The sequence below is a fragment of the Salmo salar genome, chromosome ssa06 (genome assembly GCF_905237065.1).
Source record: "Salmo salar chromosome ssa06, Ssal_v3.1, whole genome shotgun sequence".
Classification (NCBI taxonomy): domain Eukaryota; kingdom Metazoa; phylum Chordata; class Actinopteri; order Salmoniformes; family Salmonidae; genus Salmo; species Salmo salar.
Window position 1 is genome coordinate 89747900 of NC_059447.1, and position 26454 is coordinate 89774353.

The 26454-nt window shown below is 46.5% G+C and overlaps 1 protein-coding gene across 1 annotated transcript in view; it reads right to left on the bottom strand.

The window, feature by feature from the left end:
* Positions 1 to 26454, bottom strand: part of LOC106608285 (steroid hormone receptor ERR2-like) — a 58090-nt gene that overhangs the window by 26018 nt on the left and 5618 nt on the right. The window contains exon 2 of the mRNA XM_045721158.1: positions 20277 to 20393. Coding sequence (XP_045577114.1) covers positions 20277 to 20393 — 117 coding nt within the window. The remainder of the gene's footprint in view (positions 1 to 20276; positions 20394 to 26454) is intronic.

A 26454-nucleotide genomic window follows, 5' to 3' on the forward strand; every position in this document is an offset into this window, starting at 1 on the left:
TGGTGTAGGGTGTATGGTGTAGTCTGCCTAGATGAATTCATGAACTTGTAAGAAAATACTCAGAAACACACTGCAAGAACAAGATATATTACATCAAAGACAATTAGCCTGGTCTATCTGACGCATGTTGAGAGATCAATGAGATGGACCAGTTGACCACACGCTAAATGACATTGTCTTGACAAAAATACCTACAGGTAACTAACAAAAAAACCTACGGGTAACTAACAAAAATACCTACGGGTAACTAACAAAAATACCTACGGGTAACTAACAAAAATACCTACGGGTAACTAACAAAAATACCTACGGGTAACTAACAAAAATACCTACGGGTAACTAACAAAAATACCTACGGGTAACTAACAAAAATACCTACGGGTAACTAACAAAATAAAGGAAACACCTGATGAAATGAGGGATACAAAGTATATTGAAAGCAGGTGCTTCCACACAGGTGTGGTTCCTGAGTTAATTAAGCAATTAACATCCCATCTTGCTTAGGTAATACGGTTCTGACATAAGCTACAGATATCTGGTCTCCTGGTAGCTACAGATAGCTGTTCTCCTGGTAGCTACAGATAGCTGGTCTCCTGGTAGCTGGTCTCCTGGTAGCTACAGATAGCTGGTCTCCTGGTAGCTGGTCTCCTGGTAGTACAGATAGCTGGTCTCCTGGTAGCTACAGATAGCTGGTCTCCTGGTAGCTACAGATAGCTGGTCTCCTGGTAGCTACAGATATCTGGTCTCCTGGTAGCTACAGATATCTGGTCTCCTGGTAGCTACAGATAGCTGATCTCCTGGTAGCCACAGATAGCTAGTCTCCTGGTAGCTACAGATATCTGGTCTCCTGGTAGCTGCAGATAGCTGGTCTCCTGGTAGCTGGTCTCCTGGTAGCTACAGATAACTGGTCTCCTGGTAGCTACAGATAGCTGATCTCCTGGTAGCCACAGATAGCTAGTCTCCTGGTAGCAACAGATATCTGGTCTCCTGGTAGCTGCAGGTAGCTGGTCTCCTGGTAGCTGGTCTCCTGGTAGCTACAGATAGCTGGTCTCGTGGTAGCTGCAGATAGCTGGTCTCCTGGTAGCTGCAGATAGCTGGTCTCCTGGTAGCTACAGATAGCTGGTCTCCTGGTAGCTGCAGATAGCTGGTCTCCTGGTAGCTGCAGATAGCTGGCACTACCTCCTTGCAAGTTATAATTAAGTGACATATTTTCCATTGAGTCCTGTGACCTTTTACCATATTTTCCATGGTCTCCTGATAGCTAGTCTCCTGGTAGCTACAGATAGCTGGTCTCCTGGTAGCTGCAGATAGCTAGTCTCCTGGTAGCTGCAGATAGCTGGTCTCCTGGTAGCTACAGATAGCTGGTCTCCTGGTAGCTACAGATAGCTGGTCTCCTGGTAGCTGCAGATAGCTGGTCTCCTGATAGCTAGTCTCCTGGTAGCTACAGATAGCTGGTCTCCTGGTAGCTGCAGATAGCTAGTCTCCTGGTAGCTACAGATAGCTAGTCTCCTGGTAGCTGCAGATAGCTAGTCTCCTGGTAGCTGCAGATAGCTAGTCTCCTGGTAGCTACAGATAGCTGATCTCCTGGTAGCTACAGATAGCTGGTCTCCTGGTAGCTACAGATAGCTGGTCTCCTGGTAGCTACAGATAGCTGGTCTCCTGGTAGCTACAGATAGCTGGTCTCCTGGTAGCTACAGATAGCTGGTCTCCTGGTAGCTGCAGATAGCTGGTCTCCTGGTAGCTGCAGATAGCTGGTCTCCTGGTAGCTGCAGATAGCTGGTCTCCTGGTAGCTGCAGATAGCTGGTCTCCTGGTAGCTACAGATAGCTGGTCTCCTGGTAGCTGTAGATAGCTGGTCTCCTGGTAGCTGCAGATAGCTGGTCTCCTGATAGCTAGTATCCTGGTAGCTACAGATAGCTGTTCTCCTGGTAGCTGCAGATCGCTAGTCTCCTGGTAGCTGCAGATAGCTTGTCTCCTGGTAGCTACAGATAGCTGGTCTCCTGGTAGCTACAGATAGCTGGTCTCCTGGTAGCTGCAGATAGCTGGTCTCCTGGTAGCTGCAGATAGCTGGTCTCCTGATAGCTAGTCTCCTGGTAGCTACAGATAGCTGGTCTCCTGATCGCTAGTCTCCTGGTAGCTGCAGATAGCTAGTCTCCTGGTAGCTACAGATAGCTGGTCTCCTGGTAGCTGCAGATAGCTGGTCTCCTGGTAGCTGCAGATAGCTGGCACTACCTCCTTGCAAGTTATAATTAAGTGACATATTTTCCATTGAGTCCTGTGACCTTTTACCAGACTGAACTCTAGTGAACAAGGGAAGGACTGTAAGCAGACATCGGCCCGGGCATTTCTTACACTCTGGCCCATTTCTTTCCTAGAGACCCCCACATAGGCCCATTTTCCCACCTAGAGGCCCCCAATATAAGCCAAATAATGGTAATTTTGTGCATAACCGCCAAGTTATACAGGCCCCGGGATTAAGAATAGACCGTCCCATCTGGCTTTTGCCCGAAATGCTCTATGGCCAGTCCGCCCCTGTCGGTCATCTCACAGACCTGTCTGTCCAGACCAGTGACTGCAAACAGGAACAAGGCTTCTGTTTACGGCGAACATGTTCCCGAGAAACAATTTCAATTGGACGATTTGAATGAACATTCCAAAATGTTACAGTGAAACATCAAAAAGATTATTTCTGTAAGGATTATTGTGACTTTTCAGAAAGAAAAAAAAACTAGTTGCAAATGACTGCTATTCCTAGTACTAACAGAAAGCCTACACGGGATTATTTATAGTTATAGCTTACACATTTAAAATGTTAGCCAACGTTCAAATACTATTTCCCTTGTTTAACACACCTCAGGGCTGGCAGCGCTCTGTCTGGCCCGCTACAGAAGCAGCAGCAGCCTTATTTTCTAAGAAACTCGTAATCTGTAATGTCCTCCATCCTCCATCGTCCTCATTGATTTTGTCCTCGTGCGCAACACACACAAAGGCACACACACACAAGGTCGCACAAAACTATACACCCTTTCCGCATACACACACACACACACACACACACACACATACACACACACACACACACACACACACACACACACACACACACACACACACACACACACAATGACCTTTCATTAAGGAGACTTGTTGGAGATGCAGGTACCTCTGGCCTCCTCATAAATTGAGCCCTACATTTATTTACTGATTTTGATTAGGTTTTATAACAATCTCAGAGGATAGACACCACCCCCTGGTACCGACCACTAACCACTACTGTTGGAGACACCACCCCCTGGTACCGACCACTAACCACTACTGTTGGAGACACCGCCCCCTGGTACCGACCACTAACCACTACTGTTGGAGACACCACCCCCTGGTACCGACCACTAACCACTACTGTTGGAGACACCGCCCCCTGGTACCGACCACTAACCACTACTGTTGGAGACACCGCCCCCTGGTACCGACCACTAACCACTACTGTTGGAGACACCGCCCCCTGGTACCGACCACTAACCACTACTGTTGGAGACACCGCCCCCTGGTACCGACCACTAACCACTACTGTTGGAGACACCACCCCCTGGTACCGACCACTAACCACTACTGTTGGAGACACCACCCCCTGGTACCGACCACTAACCACTACTGTTGGAGACACCACCCCCTGGTACCGACCACTAACCACTACTGTTGGAGACACCGCCCCCTGGTACCGACCACTAACCACTACTGTTGGAGACACCGCCCCTGGTACCGACCACTAACCACTACTGTTGGAGACACCGCCCCTGGTACCGACCACTAACCACTACTGTTGGAGACACCGCCCGCTGGTACCGACCACTAACCACTACTGTTGGAGACACCGCCCCCTGGTACCGACCACTAACCACTACTGTTGGAGACACCGCCCCCTGGTACCGACCACTAACCACTACTGTTGGAGACACCACCCCCTGGTACCGACCACTAACCACTACTGTTGGAGACACCACCCCCTGGTACCGACCACTAACCACTACTGTTGGAGACACCACCCCCTGGTACCGACCACTAACCACTACTGTTGGAGACACCGCCCCCTGGTCCGGGCAGAAAGAGGTATGTGTGTGTGTGTGTGTGTGTGTGTGTGTGTGTGTGTGTGTGTGTGTGGTCTTTCTCCCTCTGCTCTCTGCCTTCACTTCCTTTCAATACATGGGCTTTATTCAAGTCAGTCAAGAGGTTTAAGGTTTCCTAGAATGCTAGAACCCAAGCACCTGACCCTTTAAAAATCAGATCCCCTGCTTAGCTTAGAGCAGAAGCTTTATACCAACCTCTTGGTGGAAATATACACTGCTCAAAAAAATAAAGGGAACACTTAAACAACACATCCTAGATCTGAATGAAAGAAATAATCTTATTAAATACTTTTTTCTTTACATAGTTGAATGTGCTGACAACAAAATCACACAAAAATAATCAATGGAAATCCAATTTATCAACCCATGGAGGTCTGGATTTGGAGTCACACTCAAAATGAAAGTGGAAAACCACACTACAGGCTGATCCAACTTTGATGTAATGTCCTTAAAACAAGTCAAAATGAGGCTCAGTAGTGTGTGTGTGGCCTCCACGTGCCTGTATGACCTCCCTACAGCGCCTGGGCATGCTCCTGATGAGGTGTCGGATGGTCTCCTGAGGGATCTCCTCCCAGACCTGGACTAAAGCATCCGCCAACTCCTGGACAGTCTGTGGTGCAACGTGGCGTTGGTGGATGGAGCGAGACATGATGTCCCAGATGTGCTCAATTGGATTCAGGTCTGGAGAACGGGCGGGCCAGTCCATAGCATCAATGCCTTCCTCTTGCAGGAACTGCTGACACACTCCAGCCACATGAGGTCTAGCCTTGTCTTGCATTAGGAGGAACCCAGGGCCAACCGCACCAGCATATGGTCTCACAAGGGGTCTGAGGATCTCATCTCGGTACCTAATGACAGTCAGGCTACCGCTGGTGAGCACCTGGAGGGCTGTGCGGCCCCCCCAAAGAAATGCCACCCCACACCATGACTGACCCACCGCCAAACCGGTCATGCTGGAGGATGTTGCAGGCAGCAGAACGTTCTCCACGGCGTCTCCAGACTCTGTCACGTCTGTCACGTGCTCAGTGTGAACCTGCTTTCATCTGTGAAGAGCACAGGGCGCCAGTGGCGAATTTGCCAATCTTGGTGTTCTCTGGCACGTCCTGCAAGGTGTTGGGCTGTAAGCACAACCCCCACCTGTGGACGTCGGTCCCTCATACCACCCTCATGGAGTCTGTTTCTGACTGTTTGAGCAGACACATGCACATTTGTGGCCTGCTGGAGGTCATTTTGCAGGGCTCTAGCAGTGCTCCTCCTGCTCCTTCCTTGCACAAAGGCGGAGGTAGCGGTCCTGCTGCTGGGTTGTTGCCCTCCTACGACCTCCTCCACGTCTCCTGATGTACTGGCCTGTCTCCTGGTAGCGCCTCCATGCTCTGGACACTACGCTGACAGACACAGCAAACCTTCTTGCCACAGCTCGCATTGATGTGCCATCCTGGATGAGCTGCACTACCTGAGCCACTTGTGTGGGTTGTAGACTCCGTCTCATGCTACCACTAGAGTGAAAGCACCGCCAGCATTCAAAAGTGACCAAAACATCAGCCAGGAAGCATAGGAACTGAGAAGTGGTCTGTGGTCCCCACCTGCAGAACCACTCCTTTATTGGGGGTGTCTTGCTTATTGCCTATCATTTCCACCTGTTGTCTATTCCATTTGCACAACAGCATGTGAAATGTATTGTCAATCAGTGTTGCTTCCTAAGTGGACAGTTTGATTTCACAGAAGTGTGATTGACTTGGAGTTACATTGTGTTGTTTAAGTGTTCCCTTTATTTTTTTGAGCAGTATATTAAATACGTGTAGAAACGTTGATATCTTTTCTCATCCGTTCTCTCATCACCTTGGAGGACGCACGGTCAGTGTTGGGGAAATCTACTCTGAAAAGATAGTTTATCAAGCTACCAATTATTTCACACTGAAAGGAATTAAGCTACACTAAAGCTACCCTTAAGAAAAATATAGTTTACTTAATTAAAGAAAGTTAGTTTGACAAAGTAGTTCAGTACATGTAAACAAACAATTAGCAAATCTGTAAATCTGAAATGTCATCGACTACAAATGACAAGAAAAGATCACTGGGGTCATTTCGCTAACAACATGTGTAGTTTAACCTATTGAATTAGGCAGGTCTGATGCAGAAAGAGGAAGGAAATGATTGGCTACTTCACCTGGATTTTATTTTTGTAAATAAAGTTGTGTGTAGTTCCAGTAGTCAGCTACACAGATTTGAATTACCACCAAGCTACTGCTAATATAGTTAAATTACTAGTTGAACTATATATAGTTCACTACTCCCCAACACTACGCATGGTATTCAGAGCGATATTGTGTCACAGGGTTATTAACAAGGCTGGGGTTGTGTTGTTACATAACTGTAACGAGTGAGCTGAGAGTCTGGAAGCAAGTTCAGGGAGTGAGGGTTTTAATAAAATACAATTAAATGAAACAATAAACACGTAACACAAACAACGCACCGACATTAACAGAGTCAATAACACCTGAGGAAAGAAGGAGAGTGACAGATATGAAAGAAGGAGAGTGACAGATATAAAAGAAGGAGAGTGACAGATATAAAAGAAGGAGAGTGACAGATATAAAAGAGGAGAGTGACAGATATAAAAGAAGGAGAGTGACAGATATAAAAGAAGGGGAGTGACAGATATAAAAGGAGAGTGACAGATATAAAAGGAGAGTGACAGATATAAAAGGAGAGTGACAGATATAAAAGAAGGAGAGTGACAGATATAAAAGGGGAGTGACAGATATAAAAGGGGAGTGACAGATATAAAAGAAGGAGAGTGACAGATATAAAAGAAGGAGAGTGACAGATATAAAAGAAGGAGAGTGACAGATATAAAAGAAGGAGAGTGACAGATATAAAAGGGGAGTGACAGATATAAAAGGGGAGTGACAGATATAAAAGGGGAGTGACAGATATAGGGAAAGTAATCAAGGAGGTGATGGAGTCCAGGTTAGTGTCATGAGGCGCTGGTGCGCTTGACGATGGTGACAGGTGTGCGGGATAATCAGCAGCCTGATGACCTAGAGGAAGGAGAGGGAGTATAATCAGCAGCCTGATGACCTAGAGGTCAGGAGAGGGAGTATAATCAGCAGCCTGATGACCTAGAGGTCAGAGAGGGAGTATAATCAGCAGCCTGATGACCTAGAGGTCAGAGAGGGAGTATAATCAGCAGCCTGATGACCTAGAGGAAGGAGAGGGAGTATAATCAGCAGCCTGATGACCTAGAGGTCAGAGAGGGAGTATAATCAGCAGCCTGATGACCTAGAGGCAGAGAGGGAGTATAATCAGCAGCCTGATGACCTAGAGGAAGGAGAGGGAGTATAATCAGCAGCCTGATGACCTAGAGGAAGGAGAGGGAGTATAATCAGCAGCCTGATGACCTAGAGGAAGGAGAGGGAGGATAATCAGCAGCCTGATGACCTAGAGGTCAGAGAGGGAGTATAATCAGCAGCCTGATGACCTAGAGGTCAGAGAGGGAGTATAATCAGCAGCCTGATGACCTAGAGGTCAAGGAGAGGGAGTATAATCAGCAGCCTGATGACCTAGAGGTCAGAGAGGGAGTATAATCAGCAGCCTGATGACCTAGAGGAAGGAGAGGGAGTATAATCAGCAGCCTGATGACCTAGAGGAAGGAGAGGGAGGATAATCAGCAGCCTGATGACCTAGAGGTCAGAGAGGGAGTATAATCAGCAGCCTGATGACCTAGAGGTCAGAGAGGGAGTATAATCAGCAGCCTGATGACCTAGAGGTCAGAGAGGGAGGATAATCAGCAGCCTGATGACCTAGAGGTCAGAGAGGGAGTATAATCAGCAGCCTGATGACCTAGAGGTCAGAGAGGGAGTATAATCAGCAGCCTGATGACCTAGAGGTCAGAGAGGGAGTATAATCAGCAGCCTGATGACCTAGAGGTCAGAGAGGGAGTATAATCAGCAGCCTGATGACCTAGAGGGAGGAGAGGGAGTATAATCAGCAGCCTGATGACCTAGAGGTCAGAGAGGGAGGATAATCAGCAGCCTGATGACCTAGAGGTCAGAGAGGGAGAATAATCAGCAGCCTGATGACCTAGAGGTCAGAGAGGGAGTATAATCAGCAGCCTGATGACCTAGAGGTCAGAGAGGGAGTATAATCAGCAGCCTGATGACCTAGAGGTCAGAGAGGGAGTATAATCAGCAGCCTGATGACCTAGAGGAAGGAGAGGGAGGATAATCAGCAGCCTGATGACCTAGAGGTCAGAGAGGGAGGATAATCAGCGCCTGATGACCTAGAGGTCAGAGAGGGAGGATAATCATCAGCCTGATGACCTAGAGGTCAGAGAGGGAGTATAATCAGCAGCCTGATGACCTAGAGGTCAGAGAGGGAGTATAATCAGCAGCCTGATGACCTAGAGGAAGGAGAGGGAGTATAATCAGCAGCCTGATGACCTAGAGGAAGGAGAGGGAGTATAATCAGCAGCCTGATGACCTAGAGGTCAGAGAGGGAGGATAATCAGCAGCCTGATGACCTAGAGGTCAGAGAGGGAGGATAATCAGCAGCCTGATGACCTAGAGGTCAGAGAGGGAGTATAATCAGCAGCCTGATGACCTAGAGGGAGGAGAGGGAGTATAATCAGCAGCCTGATGACCTAGAGGTCAGAGAGGGAGTATAATCAGCAGCCTGATGACCTAGAGGAAGGAGAGGGAGTATAATCAGCAGCCTGATGACCTAGAGGGAGGAGAGGGAGTATAATCAGCAGCCTGATGACCTAGAGGTCAGAGAGGGAGTATAATCAGCAGCCTGATGACCTAGAGGTCAGAGAGGGAGGATAATCAGCAGCCTGATGACCTAGAGGTCAGAGAGGGAGTATAATCAGCAGCCTGATGACCTAGAGGTCAGAGAGGGAGTATAATCAGCAGCCTGATGACCTAGAGGAAGGAGAGGGAGTATAATCAGCAGCCTGATGACCTAGAGGTCAGAGAGGGAGTATAATCAGCAGCCTGATGACCTAGAGGTCAGAGAGGGAGTATAATCAGCAGCCTGATGACCTAGAGGTCAGAGAGGGAGTATAATCAGCAGCCTGATGACCTAGAGGTCAGAGAGGGAGTATAATCAGCAGCCTGATGACCTAGAGGTCAGAGAGGGAGTATAATCAGCAGCCTGATGACCTAGAGGTCAGAGAGGGAGTATAATCAGCAGCCTGATGACCTAGAGGAAGGAGAGGGAGGATAATCAGCAGCCTGATGACCTAGAGGTCAGAGAGGGAGAATAATCAGCAGCCTGATGACCTAGAGGTCAGAGAGGGAGTATAATCAGCAGCCTGATGACCTAGAGGTCAGAGAGGGAGTATAATCAGCAGCCTGATGACCTAGAGGAAGGAGAGGGAGTATAATCAGCAGCCTGATGACCTAGAGGTCAGAGAGGGAGTATAATCAGCAGCCTGATGACCTAGAGGTCAGAGAGGGAGTATAATCAGCAGCCTGATGACCTAGAGGAAGGAGAGGGAGTATAATCAGCAGCCTGATGACCTAGAGGAAGGAGAGGGAGTATAATCAGCAGCCTGATGACCTAGAGGAAGGAGAGGGAGTATAATCAGCAGCCTGATGACCTAGAGGTCAGAGAGGGAGGATAATCAGCAGCCTGATGACCTAGAGGTCAGAGAGGGAGTATAATCAGCAGCCTGATGACCTAGAGGTCAGAGAGGGAGTATAATCAGCATCCTGATGACCTAGAGGTCAGAGAGGGAGTATAATCAGCAGCCTGATGACCTAGAGGTCAGAGAGGGAGTATAATCAGCAGCCTGATGACCTAGAGGTCAGAGAGGGAGTATAGTCAGCAGCCTGATGACCTAGAGGAAGGAGAGGGAGTATAATCAGCAGCCTGATGACCTAGAGGTCAGAGAGGGAGTATAATCAGCAGCCTGATGACCTAGAGGAAGGAGAGGGAGTATAATCAGCAGCCTGATGACCTAGAGGTCAGAGAGGGAGTATAATCAGCAGCCTGATGACCTAGAGGTCAGAGAGGGAGTATAGTCAGCAGCCTGATGACCTAGAGGAAGGAGAGGGAGGATAATCAGCAGCCTGATGACCTAGAGGTCAGAGAGGGAGTATAATCAGCAGCCTGATGACCTAGAGGAAGGAGAGGGAGTATAATCAGCAGCCTGATGACCTAGAGGGAGGAGAGGGAGGATAATCAGCAGCCTGATGACCTAGAGGAAAGGGAGGGAGTATAATCAGCAGCCTGATGACCTAGAGGAAGGAGAGGGAGTATAATCAGCAGCCTGATGACCTAGAGGGAGGAGAGGGAGTATAATCAGCAGCCTGATGACCTAGAGGGAGGAGAGGGAGTATAATCAGCAGCCTGATGACCTAGAGGGAGGAGAGGGAGGATAATCAGCAGCCTGATGACCTAGAGGAAGGAGAGGGAGTATAATCAGCAGCCTGATGACCTAGAGGGAGGAGAGGGAGTATAATCAGCAGCCTGATGACCTAGAGGGAGGAGAGGGAGGATAATCAGCAGCCTGATGACCTAGAGGGAGGAGAGGGAGGATAATCAGCAGCCTGATGACCTAGAGGTCAGAGAGGGAGGATAATCATCAGCCTGATGACCTAGAGGTCAGAGAGGGAGTATAATCAGCAGCCTGATGACCTAGAGGTCAGAGAGGGAGGATAATCAGCAGCCTGATGACCTAGAGGTCAGAGAGGGAGTATAATCAGCAGCCTGATGACCTAGAGGAAGGAGAGGGAGGATAATCAGCAGCCTGATGACCTAGAGGTCAGAGAGGGAGTATAATCAGCAGCCTGATGACCTAGAGGTCAGAGAGGGAGTATAATCAGCAGCCTGATGACCTAGAGGTCAGAGAGGGAGTATAATCAGCAGCCTGATGACCTAGAGGAAGGAGAGGGAGTATAATCAGCAGCCTGATGACCTAGAGGTCAGAGAGGGAGGATAATCAGCAGCCTGATGACCTAGAGGTCAGAGAGGGAGTATAATCAGCAGCCTGATGACCTAGAGGTCAGAGAGGGAGGATAATCAGCAGCCTGATGACCTAGAGGAAGGAGAGGGAGTATAATCAGCTGCCTGATGACCTAGAGGAAGGAGAGGGAGTATAATCAGCAGCCTGATGACCTAGAGGAAGGAGAGGGAGGATAATCAGCAGCCTGATGACCTAGAGGGAGGAGAGGGAGTATAATCAGCAGCCTGATGACCTAGAGGTCAAGGAGAGGGAGGATAATCAGCAGCCTGATGACCTAGAGGTCAGAGAGGGAGAATAATCAGCAGCCTGATGACCTAGAGGAAGGAGAGGGAGTATAATCAGCAGCCTCAATCGCACTCCACACTGCCCTTTCCCACCTGGACAAAAGGGAACACCTGTGAGAATGCTGTTCATTGACTACAGCTCATCATTCAACACCATAGTGCCAACAAAGCTCACTAAGCTAAGGACCCTGGGACTAAACACCTCCCTCTGCAATAGATCCTGGACTTCCTGACGGGCCGCCCCCAGGTGGTAAGGGTAGGGAACAACACATCTGCCAAGCTGATCCTCAACACTGGGGCCCCTCAGGGCTGCGTGCTTAGCCCCCTCCTGTACTCCCTGTTCACCCACGACTGTGTGGCCAAACACAACTCCAACACCATCATTAAGTTTACTGACAACACAACAGTGGTAGGCCTGATCACCGACAACGATGAGACAGCCTACAGGGTGGTCAGAGACCTGGCAGTGTGGTGCCAGGACAACAACCTCTCCCTCAATGTGAGCAAGACAAAGTAGCTGATTGTGGACTATAGGAAAGGGAGAGCCGAACAGGCCCCCATTAACATCGACGGGGCTGAAGTGGAGCGGATCGAGAATTTCAAGTTCCTTGGTGTTCACATCACCAATCTTTTTATTTTTAATTTCAACCTTATTTTTAACCAGGTAGGCCAGTTGAGAACAAGTTCTCATTTACAACTGCGACCTGGCCAAGATAAAGCAAAGCAGTGTGACAAAAACAACAACACAGAGTTACACATAAACAAATGTACTGTCAATAACACAATAGAAAAATCTATGTACAGTGTGTGCAAATGTAGAAGAGTAGGGAGGTAGGACATAAATAGGCCTTGGAGGGGAAATAATTACAATTTAGCATTAACACTGGAGTGATAGATGTGCAGATGATGATGTGCAAGTAGAGATACTGGGGTGCAAAAGAGCAAGAGGACAAGTAACAATATGGGGATAAGGTAGTTGGGTGTGCTATTTACAGATTGGCTTTGTACAGGTACAGTGATCGGTAAGCTGCTCTGACAGCTGATGCTTAAAGTTAGAGAGGGAGATATAAGACTCCAGCTTCAGTGATTTTTGCAATTCGTTTCAGTCATTGGTAGCAGAGAACTGGAAGGAAAGACGACCAAAGTAAGTGTTGGCTTTGGGGGTGACCAGTGAAATATACCTGCTGGAGCGCGTGCTACGGGTGGGGGTTGCTATGGTGACCAGTGAGCTGAGATAAGGCGGGGCTTTACCTAGCATAGACTTATAGATGACCTGGAGCCAGTGGGTTTGGCGACGAATATGAAGCGAGGACCAGCCAACGAGAGCGTACAGGTCGTAGTGGTGGGTAGTATATGGGGCTTTGGTGACAAAACGGATGGCACTGTGATAGACTGCATCCAGTTTACTGAGTAGAGTGTTGGAGGCTATTTTGTAAATGACATCGCCGAAGTCAAGGATCGGTAGGATAGTCAGTTTTACGAGGGTATGTTTGGCAGCATGAGTGAAGGATGCTTTGTTGCGAAATCAGAAGCCTATTCTAGATTTCATTTTGGATTGGAGATGCTTAATGTGAGTCTGGAAGGACAGTTTACAGTCTAGCCAGATACCTATGTATTTGTAGTTGTCCACATATTCTAAGTCAGAACGGTCCAGAGTAGTGATGCTAGTCGGGCAGGAGGGTGCGGGCAGCAATCGGTTGAAGAGCATGCACTTAGTTTTACTTGCATTTAAAAGCAGTTGGAGGCCACGGAAGGAGTGTTGTATGGCGTTGAAGCTCGTTTGGAGGTTAGTTAACACAGTGACCAAAGAAGGGCCAGATGTATACAGAATGGTGTCGTCTGCGTAGAGGTGGATCAAAGAATCACCAGCTGCAAGAGCGACATCATTGATGTATACAGAGAAGAGAGTTGGACAGATAATTGAACCCTGTGGCACCCCCATAGAGACTGCCAGAGGTCCGGACAACAGGCCCTCCGATTTGACACAATGAACTCTATCTGAGAAGTAGTTGGTGAACCAGGCGAGGCAGTTATTTGAGAAGCCAAGGCTATTGAGTCTGCTGATAAGAATGCGGTAATTGGCAGGGTCGAAAGCTTTGGCCAGGTCGATGAAGACGGCTGCACAGTACTGTCTTTTATCGATGGCCGTGATGACCTTGGTCCTATCGTTTAGGACCTTGAACGTGGCTGAGGTGCACCCGTGACCAGCTCGGAAAACAGATTGCATAGTGGAGAAGGTACAGTGGGATTCGAAATGGTCGGTGATCTGTTTGTTAACTTGGCTTTCGAAGATTTTAAGAAGGCAGGGCAGGATGGATATAGGTCTATAACAGTTTGGGTCTAGATTGTCTCCCCCTTTGAAGAGGGGGATGACCGCGGCAGCTTTCCAATCTTTGGGGATCTCAGACGACACGAAAGAGAGGTTGAATAGGCTAGTAATAGGGGTTGCAACAATTTGGTGGATAATTTTAGAAAGAGAGGGTCCAGATTGTCTAGTCCGGTTGACTTGTAGGGGTCCAGATGTTGCAGCTCTTTCAGAACATCAGCTGTCTGGATTTGGGTGAAGGAGAAGCGGGGGGGGGGGGGGGCTTGGGCAAGTTGCTGCAGGGGGGCTGAGATGTTGGCCGTGGTAGGGGTACCCAGGCGGAAAGCATGGCCAACCGTAGAAAAATTCTTATTGAAATGATCGATTATCTTAGATTTATTGGCATTGACAAAGTTTCCTATCCTCAGTGCAGTGTGCAGCTGGGAGGAGGTGCTCTTATTCTCCATGGACTTTACAATGTCCCAAAACTTTTTGGAATTAGTTGTACAGGATGCAAATTTCTGTTTGAAAAACTAGCCTTAGCTTTCCTAACTGTCTGAGTATATTGGTTCCTGAATGAACTATCATGGTCCAAATACACCAAGACATTTGTGAAGGGGGCACGACAACAACTTTTCCCCCTCAGGAGACTGAAAAGATTTGGCATGGGGCCCCAGATCCTCAAAATGTTCTACAACTTCACCATCGAGAGCATCCTGACCGGTTGCATCACCGCCTGGTATGGCAACTGCTCTGCATCTGACCGTAAGGCGATACAGAGGGTTATGCATACGGCCCAGTACATCACTGGGGCCAAGATTCCTGACATCCAGGACCTATATACTAGGCGATGTCATAGGAAGACCCCAAAACATTTTCAAAGACTCCAGTCACCCAAGTCATAGACTGTTCTCTCTGCTACCGCACAGCAAGTGGTAAGTCAAGGACCAAAAGGCTCCTCAACAGCTTCTACCCCCAAGCCGTTAGACTGCTAAACAATTAATCAAATGGCCACCCGGACAATTTACATTGACCCAACTCCTCTGTTTTTACACTGCTGCTACTCGCTGTTTATTATCTATATATAGTCACTTTACAAATTACCTCGACTAACCTGTACCCCCGCACATTGACTCTGTACCGGTACCCCCTGTATATAGCCTCCACATTGACTCTGTACCGGTACCCCCTGTATATAGCCGCACATTGACTCTGTACCGGTACCCCCTGTATATAGCCTTGTTATTGTTATGTCATGTTCTTGTGTTACTGACTAACCTGTACCCCCGCACATTGACTCTGTACCGGTACCCCCTGTATATAGCCTCGTTATTGTTATGTCATGTTCTTGTGTTACTGACTAACCTGTACCCCCGCACATTGACTCTGTACCGGTACCCCCTGTATATAGCCTCGTTATTGTTATGTCATGTTCTTGTGTTACTGACTAACCTGTACCCCCGCACATTGACTCTGTACCGGTACCCCCTGTATATAGCCTCGTTATTGTTATGTCATGTTCTTGTGTTACTGACTAACCTCTACCCCCGCACATTGACTCTGTACCGGTACCCCCTGTATATAGCCTTGTTATTGTTATGTCATGTTCTTGTGTTACTGACTAACCTGTACCCCCGCACATTGACTCGGTACCGGTACCCCCTGTATATAGCCTTGTTATTGTTATGTCATGTTCTTGTGTTACTGACTAACCTGTACCCCCGCACATTGACTCTGTACCGTGTACCCCCTGTATATAGCCTTGTTATTGTTATGTCATGTTCTTGTGTTACTGACTAACCTGTACCCCCGCACATTGACTCTGTACCGGTACCCCCTGTATATAGCCTTGTTATTGTTATGTCATGTTCTTGTGTTACTGACTAACCTGTACCCCCGCACATTGACTCTGTACCGGTACCCCCTGTATATAGCCTTGTTATTGTTATGTCATGTTCTTGTGTTACTGACTAACCTGTACCCCCGCACATTGACTCTGTACCGGTACCCCCTGTATATAGCCTTGTTATTGTTATGTCATGTTCTTGTGTTACTTTTTTATTTATAACATTTTTCAAAATTTTATTCAGTAAATATTTTCTTAACTCTATTTCTTGAACTGCATTGTTCGTTAAGGCCTTGTATTTAAGCATTTCACAGAAAAAGTCTGCAGCTGTTGCATTTGGCACATGTAACAAATAAAAATTGATTTGATATGATACCAGGCTGGTACTGTCAACGTTGGGATAAATGATTCGGGAGACAGGCGCAGGAATGCGTAAAACGGTTAAAGCTACGGCTGGTGAAAGAAACATGAGAGCGGGTGGATAGATGGAAACTGGTGGGGTGGTTGGAGTTATACATAGGGTGGTTATGACAGAACAACAGCGGATCTGTGGAAGGCCTAGTTTATTTTCTGATGGATAAACAGCTATGTTGTTAAAGGTGGGTTATAGTCCTACTGATGGATAAACAGCTATGTTGTTAAAGGTGGGTTATAGTCTTACTGATGGATAAACAGCTATGTTGTTAAAGGTGGGTTATAGTCTTACTGATGGATAAACAGCTATGTTGTTAAAGGTGGGTTATAGTCTTACTGATGGACAAACAGCTATGTTGTTAAAGGTGGGTTATATGCCTACTGATGGATAAACAGCTATGTTGTTAAAGGTGGGTTATATGCCTACTGATGGATAAACAGCTATGTTGTTAAAGGTGGGTTATATGCCTACTGATGGATAAACAGCTATGTTGTTAAAGGTGGGTTATATGCCTACTGATGGATAAACAGCTATGTTGTTAAAGGTGGGTTATAGTCCTACTGATGGATAAACAGCTATGTTGTTAAAGGTGGGTTATAGTCTTACTGATGGATAAACAGCTATGTTGTTAAAGGTGGGTTATAGTCTTACTGATGGATAAACAGCTATGTTGTTAAAGGTGGGTTATAGTCTTACTGATGGATAAACAGCTATGTTGTTAAAGGTGGGTTATAGGCTTACTGATGGACACACAGCTATGTTGTTAAAGGTGGGTTATAGGCTTACTGATGGATAAACAGCTATGTTGTTAAAGGTGGGTTATAGTCTTACTGATGGATAAACAGCTATGTTGTTAAAGGTGGGTTATATGCCTACTGATGGATAAACAGCTATGTTGTTAAAGGTGGGTTATAGTCTTACTGATGGATAAACAGCTATGTTGTTAAAGGTGGGTTATATGCCTACTGATGGACACACAGCTATGTTGTTAAAGGTGGGTTATATGCCTACTGATGGATAAACAGCTATGTTGTTAAAGGTGGGTTATATGCCTACTGATGGATAAACAGCTATGTTGTTAAAGGTGTGTTATATGCCTACTGATGGACACACAGCTATGTTGTTAAAGGTGGGTTACAGGCTTACTGATGGACACACAGCTATGTTGTTAAAGGTGGGTTATATGCCTACTGATGGATAAACAGCTATGTTGTTAAAGGTGGGTTATATGCCTACTGATGGATAAACAGCTATGTTGTTAAAGGTGGGTTATATGCCTACTGATGGATAAACAGCTATGTTGTTAAAGGTGGGTTATAGGCTTACTGATGGATAAACAGCTATGTTGTTAAAGGTGGGTTATAGGCTTACTGATGGACACACAGCTATGTTGTTAAAGGTGGGTTATATGCCTACTGATGGATAAACAGCTATGTTGTTAAAGGTGGGTTATAGGCCTACTGATGGATACACAGCTATGTTGTTAAAGGTGGGTTATATGCCTACTGATGGATAAACAGCTATGTTGTTAAAGGTGGGTTATATGCCTACTGATGGACACACAGCTATGTTGTTAAAGGTGGGTTATATGCCTACTGATGGATAAACAGCTATGTTGTTAAAGGTGGGTTATAGGCTTACTGATGGACACACAGCTATGTTGTTAAAGGTGGGTTATATGCCTACTGATGGATAAACAGCTATGTTGTTAAAGGTGGGTTATATGCCTACTGATGGATAAACAGCTATGTTGTTAAAGGTGGGTTATAGTCTTACTGATGGAGGGCTAGCAAGAACCTGACACATGATCTGGCTCCACATAACTAGACAGTATTTAACTGTCTTTCTGTCTGTCTGTCAGCTGGTTGGCTGGTGCCATGACATGTGGAACTGGAAAGTGTTCATGCTGGTGTATATTTACAATGACTGTGATGTGGGTTATTGTTAGTGGGCTGTGATGTGGGTTATTGTTAGTGGGCTGTGATGTGGGTTATTGTTAGTGGGCTGTGATGTGGGTTATTGTTAGTGGGCTGTGATGTGGGTTATTGTTAGTGGGCTGTGATGTGGGTTATTGTTAGGGGGCTGTGATGTGGGTTATTGTTAGGGGGCTGTGATGTGGGTTATTGTTAGTGGGCTGTGATGTGGGTTATTGTTAGTGGGCTGTGATGTGGGTTATTGTTAGTGGGCTGTGATGTGGGTTATTGTTAGGGGGCTGTGATGTGGGTTATTGTTATGGGGCTGTGATGTGGGTTATTGTTAGGGGCTGTGATGTGGGTTATTGTTAGGGGGCTGTGATGTGGGTTATTGTTAGGGGCTGTGATGTGGGTTATTGTTAGGGGGCTGTGATGTGGGTTATTGTTAGTGGGCTGTGATGTGGGTTATTGTTAGTGGGCTGTGATGTGGGTTATTGTTAGGGGGCTGTGATGTGGGTTGTGATGTGGGTTATTGTTAGGGGGCTGTGATGTGGGTTATTGTTAAGGGGCTGTGATGTGGGTTATTGTTAGTGGGCTGTGATGTGGGTTATTGTTAGTGGGCTGTGATGTGGGTTATTGTTAGGGGGCTGTGATGTGGGTTATTGTTAGTGGGCTGTGATGTGGGTTATTGTTAGGGGGCTGTGATGTGGGTTATTGTTAGGGGGGCTGTGATGTGGGTTATTGTTAGTGGGCTGTGATGTGGGTTATTGTTAGTGGGCTGTGATGTGGGTTATTGTTAGGGGGCTGTGATGTGGGTTATTGTTAGGGGGCTGTGATGTGGGTTATTGTTAGGGGGCTGTGATGTGGGTTATTGTTAGGGGGCTGTGATGTGGGTTATTGTTAGGGGGCTGTGATGTGGGTTATTGTTAGTGGGCTGTGATGTGGGTTATTGTTAGTGGGCTGTGATGTGGGTTATTGTTAGTGGGCTGTGATGTGGGTTATTGTTAGTGGGCTGTGATGTGGGTTATTGTTAGTGGGCTGTGATGTGGGTTGTTAGGGGGCTGTGATGTGGGTTATTGTTAGGGGCTGTGATGTGGGTTATTGTTAGGGGGCTGTGATGTGGGTTATTGTTAGGGGGCTGTGATGTGGGTTATTGTTAGGGGGCTTGTGATGTGGGTTATTGTTAGGGGGCTGTGATGTGTGTTATTGTTAGGGGGCTGTGATGTGGGTTATTGTTAGGGGGCTGTGATGTGGGTTATTGTTAGGGGGCTGTGATGTGGGTTATTGTTAGGGGGCTGTGATGTGGTTTATTGTTAGTGGGCTGTGATGTGGGTTATTGTTAGGGGGCTGTGATGTGGGTTATTGTTAGGGGGCTGTGATGTGGGTTATTGTTAGGGGGCGGTACCTGAAATGGCAGCCTGTTCCCTAAATAGTGCACTACTTTAGACCGTGTGGAGCCCTATGAAGCCCTATGGAGCCCTATGAATCCCTATGGAGCCCTATGAATCCCTATGGAGCCCTATGAAGTCCTATGGAGCCATATGAAGTCCTATGGAGCCCTTTGATTTGATTTTGATTTTGATTTATGGAGACATATGAAGTCCTATGGAGCCATATGAAGCCCTATGGAGCCCTATGAAGCCCTATGGAGCCCTATGAAGCCCTATGAAGCCCTATTGAGCCCTTTGGAGTCCTATGAAGCCCTAAGGAGCCATATGGAGCCTTATGAAGCCCTATTCAGCCATTTGGTACCATAGGGTGCCAAATTGAGACACAACCAGGATTTGTTCTTCACACAACTGAGTGTTACAGAGAAATTGAAAATAAACTACCCAAATTAGCTTTTCATTTTAAGCCATATACTGTATGACAGTAGTATTGAAAAATTGTGTTGAGTCGAATTACAGTCACAAGTGCCGCATGTCCACATACTTTTACCGGTCAACTTTGTGTAAACCCATAACACTTCCAGGGAAACTGGAACAGGAAAGGACTAGGCTACCCTGCCACCTAAAAAAAATCTATTGACTAGATTTCCCCCCTGTATTTCCATTGGCCCTTCACTGCAGGAGCAACAACACAAGCAGGAAGTGACTCGGGATGTTCGGAAAGCATTTAGTGGATCAATAAGCTGGGAGAGAGCAGAGATAGAGAGAGAACAGACAGAGAGAGAGAGAGAGAACAGACAGAGAGAGAGAGTGTCTTCTCAATTTTGTTTATTGTTTATTTCACTTTCTTTGGCAATGTCAACACATTTCCCATGCCGATAAAACCCCATTGAATTGAGAGAGACAGAGACAGAGACAGAGAGAGACACAGAGAGAGAGACAAAGAGAGACAGAGACAGAAAGAGACAGAGAGAGACAGAGAGAGACAGAGAGAGACAGAGAGAGACAGAGACAAATGGGATGTGGACTCACCCTCTTTGAGCATGCCTACTTTGAGACACTTCATAAAACGACAGGCCTGGCAGGATTTGCGTCTCCTCTTGGTGATCTCACACTCGTTTGTTGCCGGACAGCTGTACTCTATGTTCCCTGGGGAAGAAGGAGAGGGTAGAGGAGACCATGGATAACACTCGGAGATCATTCTGTTCTTCTAAACTATTTATTTAATCCCCTCATATCCTGCTGCAACAGTCTCTCATATCCTGCTGCATTAGTCTCTCATATCCTGCAGCATCAGTCTCTCATATCCTGCTGCATCAGTCTCTCATATCCTGCTGCATTAGTCTCTCATATCCTGCTGCCTTAGTCTCTCATATCCTGCTGCATCAGTCTCTCATATCCTGCTGCATCAGTCTCTCATATCCTGCTGCATCAGTCTCTCTTATCCTGCTGCATCAGTCTCTCTTATCCTGCTGCATCAGTCTCTCATATCCTGCTGCATCAGTCTCTCTTATCCTGCTGCATCAGTCTCTCTTATCCTGCTGCATTAGTCTCTCATATCCTGCTGCATCAGTCTCTCTTATCCTGCTGCATTAGTCTCTCTTATCCTGCTGCATCAGTCTCTCATATCCTGCTGCATCAGTCTCTCATATCCTGCTGCATTAGTCTCTCATATCCTGATGCATCAGTCTCTCATATCCTGCTGCATCAGTCTCTCATATCCTGCTGCATTAGTCTCTCATATCCTGCTGCATTAGTCTCTCTTATCTTGCTGCATCAGTCTCTCATATCCTGCTGCATTAGTCTCTCATATCCTGCTGCATTAGTCTCTCATATCCTGCTGCATCAGTCTCTCATATCCTGCTGCATTAGTCTCTCATATCCTGCTGCATCAGTCTCTCATATCCTGCTGCATCAGTCTCACATCCTGCTGCATTAGTCTCTCATATCCTGCTGCATTAGTCTCTCATATCCTGCTGCATTAGTCTCTCTTATCCTGCTGCATTAGTCTCTCATATCCTGCTGCATTAGTCTCTCATATCCCGCTGCATTAGTCTCTCATATCCTGCTGCATTAGTCTCTCATATCCCGCTGCATTAGTCTCTCATAATTCCATCCTCAACCCCTTTCTCTACATTATTGACTAGAACCTTCCTGTCTCTACATTATTGACTAGAACCTTCCTGTCTCTACATTATTGACTAGAACCTTCCTTTCTCTACATTATTGACTAGAACCTTCCTTTCTCTACATTATTGACTAGAACCTTCCTTTCTCTACATTATTGACTAGAACCTTCCTTTCTCTACATTACTGACTAGAACCTTCCTTTCTCTACATTATTGACTAGAACCTTCCTTTCTCTACATTATTGACTAGAACCTTCCTGTCTCTACATTATTGACTTTAGCCTTCCTTTCTCTCCTCCTCGACCACATCTCCTTAACATTTTCTGACCAGCAAGGTACTGACACACATAAACACATTCAAACACGCACACAAACACACGCACACCCATGTACCAAGGTGACCTAAAATGACAAACTCCTGAAGGAGAGAAGAGGGTATGGGACACGTAAAAAGCTCCTCCAACCCTCCTTCCCCCCTATCCCCCCTCCATCGCTCCATTCCTCCATCCCCCCATCCCCCCTCCATCCCTCCTTCCCCCCTCCACCCCCCATCTCCCCTATCCCCCCTCCATCGCTCCATCCCTCCATCTCCCCCATCCCCCTCCATCCCTCCATCATTCTCCCTCTTCCCCCCCTCCACCCTCCATCCCTTGTCCTCCATCCCTCCCCCATATCCCCTATCCCCCCTCCATCCCTCCATCATTCCTCCATCCCTCTGTCCCCCCTCCATCCCTCCACCCCCCTCCATCCATCTATCACCATCATTCCTCCATCATTCCTCCATCATTCCTCCATCCCCCTCCATCCCTCCATCCCTCCATCCCTCCATCCCCCTTCCATCCCTCCATCTCTCCATCCCTCCATCCCCCATCCCCCCTCCATCCCCCTCCATCCCTCCATCCCCCCTCCATCCCTCCACCCCCCCACCCCCCACCCCCTCCATCCCTCCATCACCATCATTCCTCCATCCCTCCGTCCCCCCTCCATCCCCCATCCCCCTTCCATCCCTCCACCCCTCCATCCCTCCCTCCATCCCCCCTCCATCCCTCCATCCCCCCTCCACCCCCCCACCCCCATCCCCCTCCATCCCTCCATACCCCCTCCATCCCTCCATCCTTCCATCCCCCTCCATCCCTCCATCCCTCCATCCCCCCTCCATCCCTCCATCCTGCCCTCTTCCATCCTTTTGTCCTTCCTCCACTTCGATTTTCAGATAAATGAGCTTCATTAATGCAGAGGAGCAGACTTTCCACTACGTCTTCTTCTACCCCTCCCATACCCGGGTTCAAGTACTATTTGAGATCATTTCATATACTGTAGCTGTGTTTCATTCTGTTTTCTGTTGCAATCCATATAGAACAGTTTCATTAGTGCAAACCCCTCTCACCTGGCACTCCAGGTATACTAAAATAAACCCCTCTCACCTGGCACTCCAGGTATACTAAAACAAACCCCTCTCACCTGGCACTCCAGGTATACTAAAACAAACCCCTCCCACCTGGCACTCCAGGTATACTAAAACAAACCCCTCACCTGGCACTCCAGGTATACTAAAACAAACCCCTCACCTGGCACTCCAGGTATACTAAAACAAACCCCTCTCACCTGGCACTCCAGGTATACTAAAACAAACCCCTCTCACCTGGCACTCCAGGTATACTAAAACAAACCCCTCTCACCTGGCACTCCAGGTATACTAAAACAAACCCCTCACACCTGGCACTCCAGGTATACTAAAACAAACCCCTCTCACCTGGCACTCCAGGTATACTAAAACAAACCCCTCTACCTGGCACTCCAGGTATACTAAAACAAACCCCTCACCTGGCACTCCAGGTATACTAAAACAAACCCCTCTCACCTGGCACTCCAGGTATACTAAAACAAACCCCTCACCTGGCACTCCAGGTATACTAAAACAAACCCCTCTCACCTGGCACTCCAGCTATACTAAAACAAACCCCTCTCACCTGGCACTCCAGGTATACTAAAACAAACCCCTCTCACCTGGCACTCCAGGTATACTAAAACAAACCCCTCTCACCTGGCACTCCAGGTATACTAAAACAAACCCCTCTCACCTGGCACTCCAGGTATACTAAAACAAACCCCTCTCACCTGGCACTCCAGGTATACTAAAACAAACCCCTCTCACCTGGCACTCCAGGTATACTAAAACAAACCCCTCCCACCTGGCACTCCAGGTATACTAAAACAAACCCCTCACCTGGCACTCCAGGTATACTAAAACAAACCCCTCACCTGGCACTCCAGGTATACTAAAACAAACCCCTCTCACCTGGCACTCCAGGTATACTAAAACAAACCCCTCTCACCTGGCACTCCAGGTATACTAAAACAAACCCCTCACCTGGCACTCCAGGTATACTAAAACAAACCCCTCACCTGGCACTCCAGGTATACTAAAACAAACCCCTCACCTGGCACTCCAGGTATACTAAAACAAACCCCTCTCACCTGGCACTCCAGGTATACTAAAACAAACCCCTCTCACCTGGCACACCAGGTATACTAAAACAAACCCCTCTCACCTGGCACTCCAGGTATACTAAAACAAACCCCTCTCACCTGGCACTCCAGGTATACTAAAACAAACCCCTCACCTGGCACTCCAGGTATACTAAAACTGAAAGCTTTACTCCCTCCACAGCACAGTGGCTTGAAAATGGAGATGGACCCACTACCAGGTAGGCACTTTCAATAATTTTTTTCCCACTGCCCGAACCCAGACCAGACACAGACACAGACCAGACCTGACCCAGACCCAAACCTGACCCAGACCCAGGCCCAGATCAGACCCAGATCAGACCCAGATCAGACCCAGACCAGATCCAGACCAGATCCGGACCAGACCCAAACCCAGACCAGACCCAGATACAGACCAGATCTGACCCAGACCAGATTAGACCCAGACCCAGACCCTGATCTGACCCAGACCCAGAGCAGACCCAGACCCAAACCCAGACCAGACCCAGATACAGATCAGATCTGACCCAGACCAGATCTGACCCAGACCCTGTTCTGTTGTTATTGTTGCCAATCTAAAGGTCTTGTCTGTATCGTATCATGTTGTGAAACCGCTAGATAAATTATTCAAAGTCCGTCTCTCTCTGCAGTTTCTTGGCTCACATTGGAGAATAATTCCACTGCATTATAATCCTCCCTAAACATCCAGGACACCAGACGTATCCCTGGTAACAGAAGGATGAGGCTTGTTGTGTTCTTGCATTGAGCGTTCCAGTTGAATGATGAATATGTACTCCGTGGAAAAGTCTGGCATGACCTCTAAACTCAGCCAGAAACAGTCAATGACAACAACAAAAAAAGTCCAGGATAGTCCTTTGATTAAATGTTTTTAAAATGCCATTCTGTAACACTAAAGATGTGTTAATGACAGCTAAAAACAGCCATCCAGGTGGTGTGTGTGTGTGTGTGTGTGTGTGTGTGTGTGTGTGTGTGTGTGTGTGTGTGTGTGTGTGTGTGTGTGTGTGTGTGTGTGTGTGTGTGTGTGTGTGTGTGTGTGTGTGTGTGTGTGTGTGTGCGTGTGGGTGTGTGTGTTTGTACAGTATGTGTGGCAGGTCTGTTGGTGCCTCCCAGTTGGTGGAGGAGAAAGTGCCAACATTCATCAGGATCATATCATAGTGCCAGTGGGGTCATATGAACAGTGTGTGGGGGGCTGTGGCGCGATGCCAGGATGTTGGCAGAACCTTTAATGCCATAGCGTTTGGGGTTAGCAAAGTGGTTTAGAGTTAGTTTAGTGTTTCTCAATTCCAGTCCTGGGAAAATGAGTGACTGCATGTTTTTGTCCCAGCCCAGCTCTAACACACCAGATTCAACTAATCAACACTTTTAGACTTTGATCTAATGTAATTCATATTTATGAAGGGTATTGTTTATACAGTTTAGAACTCATTTGTAGTCACTGAAATGTGATGCAATGTCATAACTGTCATAATAATGTCATAACTGTCATCATAATGTCATAACTGTAATAATAATGTCTTAACTGTAACAATGTCTTAACTGTAACAATGTCATAACTGTAATAATAATGTCATAACTGTAATAATAATGTCATAACTGTCATAATAATGTCTTAACTGTCATAATAATGTCATAACTGTCATAATAATGTCATGACTGTAATAATAATGTCATAACTGTAATAATAATGTCATGACTGTAATAATAATGTCATAACTGTAATAATAATGTCATAACTGTCATCATAATGTCTTAACTGTAACAATGTCATAACTGTCATAATAATGTCATAACTGTAATAACAATGTCATAACTGTCATAATAATGTCATAACTGTAATAATAATGTCATAACTGTAATAATAATGTCATAACTGTAATAATAATGTCATAACTGTAATAATAATGTCTTAACTGTCATAATAATGTCATAACTGTAACAATAATGTCATAACTGTAACAATAATGTCATAACTGTAACAATAATGTCATAACTGTCATAATAATGTCATAACTGTAATAATAATGTCATAACTGTAACAATGTCATAACTGTAATAATAATGTCATAACTGTAATAATAATGTCATAACTGTCATAATAATGTCTTAACTGTAATAATAATGTCATAACTGTAATAATAATGTCATAACTGTAACAATAATGTCATAACTGTCATAATAATGTCTTAACTGTCATAATAATGTCATAACTGTAACAATAATGTCATAACTGTAATAATAATGTCATAACTGTAATAATAATGTCATAACTGTAACCAAACTACTATAGTAAGAGAATGCGGTCCATCCAATAACATCAACACATCAAAATTCACTGTATCAGGTTGTTTTTAAATGTTATAACGCCCCTTAGTTGATCAGTTCTCCTGTCCACCTTTTTTCCCCCTCAGAGGATGTTCCTCTCTCTCCGTCTCTCTTCTTTCCTTCTATCCTTCCTTAACCTCTCTTATTTTCCTCTATATGTTGATATATTATAATGCAATGCTATTATCCACCCTCTCATCCCCACTAGCTGGACCTTTCCTTGTACTCCATCTCAGGACCCCTCTCCTTAT